Genomic DNA, 11,364 nt, shown 5'->3' on the forward strand with positions numbered 1-11,364 from the left:
GGTCACCAGACAGGAAATGATTTTCCCTGTTCACCGGAATAGGAACACAGGTCATCTGAAGTGAGCGGTGGACATTTTGTTAGCCTCTTAGCAAAATAAACGGTGGAGGTGTGTTTTTCTGTCGGTGTCAGTGAACCAGCGAGTCTCTGACATCATGTGGTATGAAATCCTGCCGGGCTTCGCCGTCATGACCGCGTGTCTCATCATCCCCGGAGTGGCCACCGCTCAGATCCACAAGTTCACCAACGGGGGGAAGGTGAGGACACAGAGGAGGAGGAGGCTGCTAATGCTAATGTGGCTAATGTAGCTAGTGTGTCTAGAGTGTCGGGCTGTTGGTGTTTTTTCTCTTTGAACCCACTTTGTTATTAAATTCTCCTCGTGTGTTTCCCTGCAGGAGAAGAGGGTTGCCCGGGTTCCGTGGCACTGGTGCCTGATGGAGAGAGACAAGCGCGTGTCTGGATCAGGAAAGTACCACGACTCCAAGGTGAGAGTCCATGCGTCACAACAACACTGCGAGTACATGTCGTGTTTCCCACAGAATGCACATTGATAATTGTATTTGAAGGTATTGTCTATGTGGTCGAAAGTTAAGTTCATGTGGTGGTTATGTTAATTTACTAAGAATATGTTTATAATGTTTACTGTGAAGTTATTTACATGTTAAGGATAGGAGCTATATAAGGGTTTAAAAGCTGTTTGAAGATCAGACGGCAGTAGTGCACAAAAGTAAACATTTAATTAGTATTATTTGTAGTATTTAAGATGAGAAATGAGTTCAAAGAAAATGAAACAAAGCATTAGGAAATGAATTTGGGCCTGATAACTGTAAGATTTAAAGAAAACCAGAAAGCAGGCCTCTTATTAATCCTATTATGGAGAAATTTGCCCTGTTACATCAGCAAGGAGGGGGGGTAGTAAAACATATCAGTAAAACTAAACTTACATTACAGACACAAAGACTGTCATGGGAGGAAGTGTAACTACACAGCGAATATACTTGTGTGGAGTCTTTAAAGCTGTCGACATGTTCTGCATGCATGCATGCTGCAGCATGATTTTCACACAAAGATCATTTATAACTATTACCAAAATATGTCTTGAGTCAAAAGATAAAGCTCTAGCGTGGTTTAATTGGTTTTATTTGTCTGATGTAATATATGAGTGGCTGCAGGTATGATAATCATTTTTTTCTTTTTTCCCCGACAGGGACTTGAGAACATCCACTGATGACCAGGACTATGAAGATGATGTGTGTGATGAATGACATTAAAAGATTATATTTAACATTCATCTGTTTGTTATTTTGGTCTTCTGTTATCAATTGAGCTGTTCCATGCTGGAAATCTTTTCAGGCTTCTCAGGTCATATGTTGAATTTAAAAAACAGACAAGAAAGTGTTTTCTTTATTGTAGATGTCACAATGTTGAACTGGAGGATTATTTATCATCTGTGGGTAGAGGGGGTTCTGTCTTGGACCGTGGTTGTCCCACATGATAAATGTCACAGGTTGTCCCACATGATAAATGTCACAAGCTGCATCAGTATATCTAGAACTTCTACAAATATGAATCCCTAGCTTTACCAATAATACCTTTTTTATGTTTCTATAATTATGAGTTTAAAATCTTCTAGCTTTTCACTGTAGGTCAGACAAAACAAGACATTGAAGACATCATCTTGGGTTTTGAGAAGTTAAGTTTTTCCATAATTATCTCGCATTCAGCATTAGTTGAAAAGCCCAACCTGCTAAAATACTACCATGTCCTAAATATCACAATATAAACAGATTTTGAAAATGTAACCTATGTAACTGTGAAAGTGATGGAGAACTCAAGTTACTCCACTATGAGTGAGCTATACTGACAATTAATCAGCAGTAATCGTTATAGTATCAGACGTTTCAGATAAAAACATTTCCTCTAAATCTGACGCTCACAACCTGAGACTGAGGAGCCTTTAAGAAGTTGAAAGATCTGAGAATGCTAAATATAACGGGAAAACAAAAGAAGCTAAATAATGGGAGGAAAAATTGATATTTCCCTTAATTTTTTGCTTTTCAAAAATCATGACCATAATACTTCATGCCTGAGGAGATCATCAAACTGAAATGGGACTTGGGTCACAAGCCACTCAAAGCAAAGAGCCACTGCCCTCAGTAAAGACTTCAATAAAAAAGTTATACAGAGTACAATTGCCCCAGAGTACATTTAAAAGATATTTGAAAACAGGATCACTTTGTTGGCAAAATTTATTAAAATTTGAAAACAATTTACACAAGAAATTTATGGTTGAACATCTGACATGGAAGACGAGATCCAGCAGGTCAATAAGATGGAAACAAACAATATAACTGAAAAATGTTCAGACTACATGTCTCTCTAGTTATAACCCTCCCTTACACTGTACATCCCCCCCACACACAAACCAAAGTCTATTTTCCTCTTTAAAAAAAATCAGAAGTCACAGGATAAAAAGGTGAAGGTGTTTGATAAAAAGAAAAGAGGAATCTGAGAGAACATGGTGGACGTTCACTTGTCCTCCTTGCCCTTGGTCTTCCTGTAAACCATTTCCCTGAAGCTCGACAGGATCTTGCTCTCCCTCTTCCTCCTCTCCTCCTGGTTGAAAGACGCCAGGGCTCTCTTCTCGTCCGCACTGTAGATCTGGTTTTCCTTTCTCAGACGCACAGCCTCCATACGACGATGTCTGAGGGGTCACAGTCAGTGTTACATACAGAACAGATGGATGCTTCTTTGGTCTGATTTATATTGGCAACATATATCTTTTATTTTATTAATTATTTAGGGTCCTTTACCATTGAATATGTCCCTATATAATAATTACAATCACCCTCATTTTAGTGGTGTCATCTGTGATTTAAATAAAACATAAGTTTGATTGTAATATATATTTGATTATAAATCACTGCATTGTACTGACCCCTGAAACACTGAATTGCTGCTGTATAAATTTTATCAGGAATTAAGTGGAAGTTTTTAGTCGGACTTCTGCGCTTCGTGTACCTGCTGCCGCTCATCACGTAACCAGATATCTCGAAGTTTGCAATCTCATCGCTGGTGAGACCGATCTCTCCTCTTCTCGGGATACGTTTACCCGCTTTCACATACTCTGCCATGGCAGCACCTTCACCCGGCAACAGAGCATGACCGAAACTGGAGGAAAGAGAAACATGCACTTGTTAAAAGAGTAAAATACGTTTCACATAAGAGTCATATATGTAGAGAAAAGGCATTTTGAAACCAAACAGATAACATCGTAGAAATGATAACTGGAATAAATTCATATATTTCCGAAGAATGAACTAGAAAATTGTTGGCAATTCAATTTTCTGCCCATTTTCCTCAACCATCATCTTATCACATGAAATATGTTTTGTCTTTCACTATGACAAATAAACCTGAAGCACTTACTTGTTAAATGATTGCTTGATCAAAGATAAATTACTCATCAAAAATGTCCATACATTATTTACACGTTTGTGTAATTTCGTTACACAAGGTATTTGAAGACCTCACTCTAGGAAACTGTGATCAGCTTCTTTCAATATTAACAAGATTTATCGATCATTATCAAATGACCAGTACCTGTAGCCGCATATACATATACAGTACATATATATATATACATTTGTTTGATCATTTACAACTACAAAACAGAAACTAAAGTTGTCCTGTCTTAAGCTTTGAAGTAACTGAAACCGGAATTATGTTGAAAACAGAATTTTTTTTGCTCTAAGCTGCACCGACACACAAAAGCATCACAGCAGAAACTTTGCTTTTTAGCATCACTGACAAAGTTGACTTTCAAACTGAATCTTTGGAGGCTTTATAACATAGTGCTGAATCTAACTGCACCAGTAAGGACGTGAGAAATGCAAGAACAAACGTGACCGTCAGGCAGACTCACTCCAAAGGCCTGTCGTCCTGGGACAAGTGGGTGAGTGGAGCTTCAGGGCCGACCAAATGCTCATCGATGCAGGTTTTCTCCACCCACAACACTCCATTGGGATCATCTTCCTCCCCCTCCTCTCCTGCAGCTGCCTCCTCCTCCTCCTCCTTGCTGGAGTTGCTCTCCTTACGAATCTTCTTCTCCTTTTTCTTCTTGGACTTTTTGGATCTGTCACAAAATGAATGTAATTTTATCGTCATGTCCGTTTCTGTGAGACTGAAGGAGGCATGTTGCTGAATAGTGGCACTCACTTTTTGCTCTTCTTTTTCTTTTTCTTCTTCTTTATTTCTTCTTCTGGAAGAAAAACACATCAGCTCTGCTTTTAAATCTGATAAAACCGACTATATGGAGCTATCTTAAAATGCATGTAATTATGTTTATGTCTTACCATCTGATTCTGATTCCAGCTCACTGTCCTCCGAGTGTTTTTTGGTCTTCTTTTTCTTGGATTTCTTCTTCTTCTTCTTCTTTTTCTTCACCTCTGTTAATGACATTTTGATGAAATTCAAATGATGCAGCATGTCACAGCCACTTGTTAATGTTCAAACAGTGCTCGGGTTCTACCTTCTGAGCTCGACTCGGAGCTGCTGTTTTTCTCGTCCTCTTCAACGGGTGTGAATTCGTCAGAGCTGGACGAAACAAAATAAGAGGAATTAATCAAACCTTCTGCCTCTGTAAACACACAGAGATGATCTCTGCAGTGAAAATGGCCGTTTTTATCCAACGAGTCTCGTGTTTCATACAGCGAACACAGTAGGTAGAGATTATTGACTTACTCTGGTTCTTTTACTCTGGGGGAATATCCCCAAACTTCAGGAAGACCTGTCTCCCCGATCCTCTCCCTTTCTTGCAAACGCCTGAAACACACAGAGCCATAACACTCATGTTATGGCTATGATATAATACACATTTACTAAATATACCGTGGGAGAAAAATACCAGGAGCTGAAATCAGAAAAAAAGAGTAGTGCATTGTAGATATAATAAAAGTTTATAGTAAATTACTGAGTAAAAGACATTTGTTGGATACAGGGCTGAGCAATAAAACATTATTAATAAGTTGAATACATTTTCAGAAAAGGTCGGTGGATTTTCCCTGTTTTCTATCATTATAAACTCGTCTTTCCACTGTTCCACTGTATATTTCATTAGATCTCACCTCTGTTCCTTCAGAATGTACAACTTTTCTTCGGTGAATCCCATAAGTTCAGTGGAAGTTTCACACTGACTAACACAATTGATGGCGTGATTGATTATGGATCGATGCCGGAGAGGATGTGTGTCTGTTACCTGGCTATAAAGACCTCTTGTCTCTGTCTCTGAGCGTCGTCCCGGTGTTGTTCGTAGTGATAATCCTCTTTGAAGCTGCCATATTTCCCCGGAGCGTCTCTCTGCTCGGACCAGTGGTTGTAACTGGTGGTGTTGCTGGTGCTGCTGTTGACGCTGGTGGGGATGGTGCTGCTGTGTCGCTCTCTGGATCTGGACCGGGACCGGCTGCGGCTTCCCATGCGGATCCGTTTGATGTTTCTCGCCTCTCGGAACCGACGCTCCCCCTCCTCGCGTTCCCTTTCCCGGTTCCGCGGCTTCGGGAGTTTGGGCCCGAAGCTGTACGGGGACAGGCTCCGTTCGTGGCTGCCGCCGCGGTTACGGCTACGGGAACGAGTCCGAGGTCTCCTGGCCCGAGGACTGCGAGGCCCCCCGCCGCCGTCAGAGCCCGACCGGTCCGAATGAGGCATAGCGACCCACTGACCGATACCGTAACAAAGTGAAGAGTATTTGTTTATGTTTTAAACCAAACAAACGAGTTCAGCACAGACAACAAACCGCGCTCATGTTTCCTGTCTCAGCTAAAGTACGCACTCACAGCGTACGTCCGTCCTTGAATACATTCCGGGTTTTCGCAAGCTTGTAATAAACATTGGTTCCGCTTGTACATTATTGTGAGAAATATTAGTTTGTCGATAATAATTACAGTTATAATGGTAGCAAAAATAACAACAATAATAATAATGAATACTAATAATAATAATTAAATGTATACGCAAACAAACAATAGGCAACAGTTTCAAAGAAAAATATGATCACATAAAAACTAATTTTCTGCCAATTTTTGTATGAAATATAGCATTTTAAAGCCCTCAAAAAGCCAATTCATTTGCCTGGAACTTTTTCTAAATTGAATTTAGTTTTATAACGAGGCTTGCCTCATTCTGGCAGTAGATGGTGCTATCCCGATACTTTACTTTCTGTGTAGAGGCAGGGTTTCATGTCTTACATGTCTAGTTTGGACTCGATTGGACAAAATATGTCGAGCTACAGAACCTCATGTTTAGAGGCCGGTACCCGGGGACCTGAAAGTAAAAAAAATATTTTTAAACCAATTTGAAGATCACACAGAAACTGAGCACAGACACCGGAAAAATACAATTTAGTGATGAGGAAAGAGTTTTTTTCTTATGTGTAGTACTAATTGTGTTTTTATGTTTTATGTTCATTGTTTGCACCTATATACCAAAGCAAATTCAAATTCCAGGTAGGTGTAAATACATTCTGATTTGGATTCTGATTGTGTTGAGAACCCTAACGCTCTATGCTTTTATTTTGAAGGTATTTTTAATTGAGTGGTATCATTGTTGTGAAGTTGAACCGGCAGTGATCTCGATGATGACAGATACATCGATTTATACAGAAAAATATGTCTACGACTATAATGTTATTGTTGTTTTCTCTTTCTGGATGTTGACACAATATGTATCACAACATCGTGTTATTATAACGCTATTTAGTTCCAAATGTGCTCGTTAATGCTGCACCACAGCGACCCCTGGTGGCTTAGCGGGGAGCCGGGGAGCAGCAGGAGGCTGTCTGTTGTTAGCTTTTGTTTGTAGCCACTTAAGTTTCCATCTACAGCTGGTCGCGGCTGCTCCTCTCAGTCTTGGCTCAAAACATACAGGTTGCAGGTAAATTAGATTTATATCAATGGATCAAGCTTCTGGAAAACGTGGTGCATTCTGTGCGGGGCTGTGTTAGCAGCTAACAGGAAGCTAGGCCGCGCTGTGCAGCTTCTCCGTGGAGGAGGAGTGGAGCAGCTAGCGTCTCCTTTTGTTAGCCTGCTAACAGCCGTGTTGTTGTTGTTATGGCTCCTCAAAGTAGATAAACTCCTCACACGCGTTATTCTCTGTCTGTGCGATGTCACGTGAGTCTAATAATCCGGCCAGTTACTATACGTTTGTGGCTAACTAGCATTTGGCTAACGTCAGTAACGTTATTGTTTTGGTTTCCTGATTCCCTCAACGCTCATTGATGACATTTGTTTTTTCGTGCTCTCGTCATGTTCTTGAGATATTGTCCTGTTAGATCCTTTAAAACCATTTTTCTAGTAACCTTGAGTTTGTAGCTGCAGCTGAACAGAAGCCGGTTCATGTGCCACAGTAAGAAGATGCTGTTGTGATCAAATCGAACAGCTCTGCATTGGTGAACATCTTCATTCAAATGTCAGATTCAACCATCATTAGTCACGTATCATTATATTTTCTATCCACAATCTTCAATGTGGATGTGCTGGGTAACAAATGCATGAAGTTGTAATGCAGAACAGTTCCACATCATCCAAACCGTCAGGCAGTTGAGTCCACTCCTCTGTCAAGCTGAACATCATAACACTCCATGGCAGGTTTACTGGTGGGGCTGCACTGGTTTTCGTTTGGTCCCCATAATTAAATGTAACAACTGTGAATGGTATGTTGACTCCTAAATTCTGAAAAATGTCAGCAAATGAATGAAACTAAGGCAGAGGTGTTTTGAGTGTACAGTTTTTAAACAAACAATAGATTGTTGAACTGGAAAAAATCAGATATGGGACTTGAAAATTTGAGCCAACTCTTTAACTGCATATTTTGTTTCTCTCCTACTTCTCTTAGTTTTATTCTGTATGTCCGAGTAGTGTTTGTAATGTTTTCTGTACATTTAGTTGAGTTAAATCTGTCGTCTTTTGCATTTCTTCTCTCCACAGACATGCCAAGTCTAAAGCTGATCTCTGCGACGGACACACAGTACTCAGCGACTGTGCTCAAGTCCATGAACGAGCAGAGAAATCATGGATTGTTCTGTGACATCACCATCATCATCCAGGACAAGAAATTCAGGGCCCACAAAACCATCCTGTCTGCCTCGAGCACGTACTTCCACCAGCTCTTCACTGTAGCCGGACAGGTGATCGAGTTAAACTTCATCAGGGCGGAAATCTTTGAGGAGATTCTCAATTACGTGTACAGCTCCAAGATCGTCCGGGTGCGCTCTGACATGCTGGAGGAGCTCATAAATGCTGGAAAGATACTGGGAGTGAAGTTTATCGCAAACTTGGGGTCTCCATTGTCGCACGTGAAGGGGCTGCCTGGTTTGTCCAAAGAGCCAGAGAACAAAAATGAGACGCCCGCCGAGGTGATGCCGATCATCACGGAGTCCTTCTCGATATCGGCAGAGGAATTCAATCAGACGAGCAAAGCTGCGGAAAACGACGAGGACTCGGACGGCGACGTTATGTTTGTCTCGCAGACGAAGGCTCAGGCAGCCGACTCCGGTGAGATAATTGACGTGGAAAAAGCCGGCGCAGAAAATGTAGCAGAAGTGAAAAATATAGAATCAAATCATGCAGCTGCAAAAAAAAAAGATAAACCCACAGCCTCCCCGACAACACAAGCTGCTAAGAGCCCCAGTGTCAGGTCTGCTAAGCCCAGTTTTCCGGACAGCAGCCCTCTGCACAGCCCAGACTCCAGCTCCAATAACCTGTCTTCCCCTGCTGGAGTTTCCACAGGAAGTGCTCCCACAACACCAGCCAGGTCGAGCAGTGTCACCCCCGAGCCCTCCAGTGCCGCCCAGTCCTCCGAAAACAGCGACATCATGGGAGTCCACAAAAAACATGTCTCTACTTCGACTCAGAAGGGGAATTCCAAAATAAGGCTGTTGGATGTTTTCGAAAGTCCCATCCAGCCTAATCAGGCTAACAATCCCAATTCAGCAGGAGCAGCAAAAAAGACGGTGACACTCAATACAGCCACAGAGATTGATTCCTTTTCTTCAGGCTGTAAAGTTTATGCCAATATTGGAGAAAATACTTATGACATTGTCCCAGTGAAGGAGGATCCAGGGGAGGGAGGCTCTAAAGCCAGTAAAGGGAAGAGGTCATTGATGTCAACGCCTTTGAAAACCCTCGATAAAATACCATTGTCCCCGAAATCCCTCCCAAACAAGAAGAGCAAAACCGAGCTGGAGGATCACTACGAGCTGATCATGGATGGGAAGACCTTCTACGTGTGCATCATCTGCAAGCGGCCCTACGTGTGTCTGACGAGCCTCCGCCGGCACTTCAACACCCACTCGTGGGAAAAGAAGTACCCGTGTCGCTACTGCGACAAAGTCTTTGCCTTGGCCGAGTACAGAACTAAACACGAAATCCACCACACAGGAGAGAGGAGGTACCAGTGCTTGGTGTGCCAAGAAACATTCCTGAACTACCAGTTACTGTCAACCCACTGCAAGCATGTCCACAACCAGGACCCCAGCGGGAGGAAGGAGAAAGACGACACAGACAACAACTTGTACCGCCTGCTGCCGTGCAAATCGGTGCAGATGAAGCCGTACTCGTGGGCGACTGAGGGGCCGGGGGTCCCCTGCATCTCCGAGGACGGCAGCGTGCATTCCATAACCACCGGCAGTGAAGACGTCCACTCTTCAACCCAGAGCAGGATGTTGAACTGGGACGACATCTTCGTTGAGCCCAATAGACACATGCCGCCTGACGCCCACGCTCGTCCAGCGTCGACCGTGGACAACACACCCACACAGGCAGCTTCCGAGTTTGACTTTGTTATACCAGAGAACTACTGAGCGGGACATGCTGCTCTGTTACCTGTGCCTTTTAGGTGCCCCACACACGTTGTCTTCTTTGGTTCCATGTCAACAATTTTCTTCGTTACTTCTCAATAGATTGAACTCAAGGTTCGGCCACATTTCCGTTTAACAAAAATGTGTAGTTTAAATGAACTAAACACAATAATGATGCAGCATTAAAGGGGCAAATGGTTGCAGTTGAAGGAAGTTCAATGGGACCGTCATTTTTTTCATATTCTGCTTTTGTAATAGCCTTGTTTGTCCCTATCATTGGAGTAAATGATAATGACACTAGCAAAAAAAAACATAGGAGTGAATCAGTGCGTGTGGTTAAAACATAACTCAATAGTTGTAATAAAGATCTAAAGCATACAGCCTCGAAATCTGTATCAACACAGAAATTAAACATTTAAATTATGTTTATTTGAGCAGATTTAGAATCTCAAACTCAATTTCGAGGATCATATGTCAGATGTGAGACCAAATTATGCGCTAGAGAAAATTATCTGAAATGTATACTCTCATTATGTGATTGTCGGCGATCCCACATCTGGGTCATGTGGCAGGGAATATGCTTTTTTAATGTTCGTTCTCAGTGGTTGGTGAATAATGAGGTTTTATTCTTTTGTTTGTCATACTCTTATTTTGAAGCACCCTGTACATTGTAATTTGCTATTATGTCAATGTTTTTTTCCCTATGTTAGACATTATATTTTGAGGCCAAATTCTGTCGGCCACTAAACGTTGGCTGGAGATTTTTGCATTCGAATGTGATGATTGGATTCTTTCAGTCCATGGAATTAGCACTTAGTGTTGTAACGCGCTGCATTTGTTTGTTTGATGTTTTAATTTTTTCACTCTTATTTTTGACACTGTCAGAAGGTAGTGATCGGTCAGTATGAGTGAGAAAGTAGTGCTATCGTGTGAAACTCTTTAACTTCCTGTCGCTCAATAAAACCATGCAGATTGTTTTTTTTTACAAATTAACATCGGTGTCTGTGATGTACAGTATATATTTGTGCTAACCTTTTTTTTTAACAGCTTCAGATTTATTTATTAGGTTTATAGCGTAGATAAAATGAAAATTGTTCTTTAAGACGTTGGTCTGTTGACATTTTTACAGAATTTCCCTTTTCTGTCAATTGGCAATGAGAATTATGTGACAGTAAATAAATTATTTTTAATTACTATTTTCACATGACTGTGTTGCTCTACCGGCTTGTAACTATCAGCGGCTTCATTCAGCGGGTTGTGACGCGTATTACCTCCGTCAATGAGGTAAGGCTTCATCTCTGTCTGTTGATTTGTCTGTGAACAAGATAACACAAAAACAACTCAACTGTTTTTCATGAAACTTGTTGCAAGGATACGATGTGTGTCGGGGAAGAACCCATTTCATTTTTTAGCTGAGATCGGATCAGGGTGCGGATCCAGGATGTTTTCCCAGTTATTATGCATCTTAATTTGGAAATTCCAGCACATTTAAGAGAATATTATTATATGAGTGGG

At 41.5% G+C, this 11,364-nt stretch overlaps 3 protein-coding genes across 4 annotated transcripts; 2 read left to right on the top strand and 1 right to left on the bottom strand.

Annotated features, from left to right (window-relative positions):
- The first annotated feature begins 28 nt into the window (after nt 1–28).
- ndufa1 (NADH:ubiquinone oxidoreductase subunit A1) lies at nt 29–1,290 on the top strand. Its single transcript, XM_062393048.1, has 3 exons — nt 29–256; nt 395–484; nt 1,207–1,290. The coding sequence occupies exons 1-3, from the start codon at nt 155–157 to the stop codon at nt 1,225–1,227; spliced, it is 213 nt and encodes a 70-aa protein (XP_062249032.1). The 5' UTR covers nt 29–154; the 3' UTR covers nt 1,228–1,290.
- Nucleotides 1,291–2,230: 940 nt separating this feature from the next.
- Nucleotides 2,231–5,846, bottom strand: nkap (NFKB activating protein). 2 transcript variants are annotated; one of them, XM_062394195.1, is made up of 8 exons: nt 5,257–5,846; nt 4,743–4,823; nt 4,531–4,595; nt 4,355–4,447; nt 4,218–4,257; nt 3,925–4,134; nt 3,021–3,170; nt 2,231–2,703 (listed from the first exon to the last, which is right to left on the bottom strand). In XM_062394195.1, the coding sequence occupies exons 1-8, from the start codon at nt 5,700–5,702 to the stop codon at nt 2,529–2,531; spliced, it is 1,260 nt and encodes a 419-aa protein (XP_062250179.1). In that variant the 5' UTR covers nt 5,703–5,846; the 3' UTR covers nt 2,231–2,528. The 2 variants fall into 2 exon arrangements, with proteins under 2 accessions (XP_062250179.1, XP_062250178.1); XM_062394194.1 differs by having other exon boundaries at nt 4,218–4,260; nt 5,257–5,845.
- An 853-nt stretch (nt 5,847–6,699) lies between these two features.
- On the top strand, nt 6,700–11,043 carry zbtb33 (zinc finger and BTB domain containing 33). Its single transcript, XM_062394182.1, has 2 exons — nt 6,700–6,926; nt 7,979–11,043. Exon 2 carries the CDS (start codon nt 7,981–7,983, stop codon nt 9,850–9,852), a length of 1,872 nt encoding a protein of 623 aa, XP_062250166.1. The 5' UTR covers nt 6,700–6,926; nt 7,979–7,980; the 3' UTR covers nt 9,853–11,043.
- The last annotated feature ends 321 nt before the right edge of the window (nt 11,044–11,364 follow it).

This window comes from Platichthys flesus, chromosome 8 (assembly GCF_949316205.1).
Source record: "Platichthys flesus chromosome 8, fPlaFle2.1, whole genome shotgun sequence".
Taxonomy (NCBI): Eukaryota; Metazoa; Chordata; class Actinopteri; order Pleuronectiformes; family Pleuronectidae; genus Platichthys; species Platichthys flesus.

Excerpts from the sequence above, each read along its gene's own strand:
- ndufa1 (XM_062393048.1), top strand. The coding sequence starts at position 155 with ATGTGGTATGAAATCCTGCCGGGCTTCGCCGTCATGACCGCGTGTCTC. Across the intron at positions 257-394 it reads AGTTCACCAACGGGGGGAAG|GAGAAGAGGGTTGCCCGGGT; the intron begins GTGAGGACACAG and ends GTTTCCCTGCAG. Across the intron at positions 485-1,206 it reads GAAAGTACCACGACTCCAAG|GGACTTGAGAACATCCACTG; the intron begins GTGAGAGTCCAT and ends TTTCCCCGACAG.
- nkap (XM_062394194.1), bottom strand. The coding sequence starts at position 5,702 with ATGCCTCATTCGGACCGGTCGGGCTCTGACGGCGGCGGGGGGCCTCGC. Across the intron at positions 4,135-4,217 it reads AAGAAAAAGAAGAGCAAAAA|ATCCAAAAAGTCCAAGAAGA; the intron begins GTGAGTGCCACT and ends ATTTTGTGACAG. Across the intron at positions 2,704-3,020 it reads TACGTGATGAGCGGCAGCAG|ACATCGTCGTATGGAGGCTG; the intron begins GTACACGAAGCG and ends GTGACCCCTCAG.
- zbtb33 (XM_062394182.1), top strand. The coding sequence starts at position 7,981 with ATGCCAAGTCTAAAGCTGATCTCTGCGACGGACACACAGTACTCAGCG.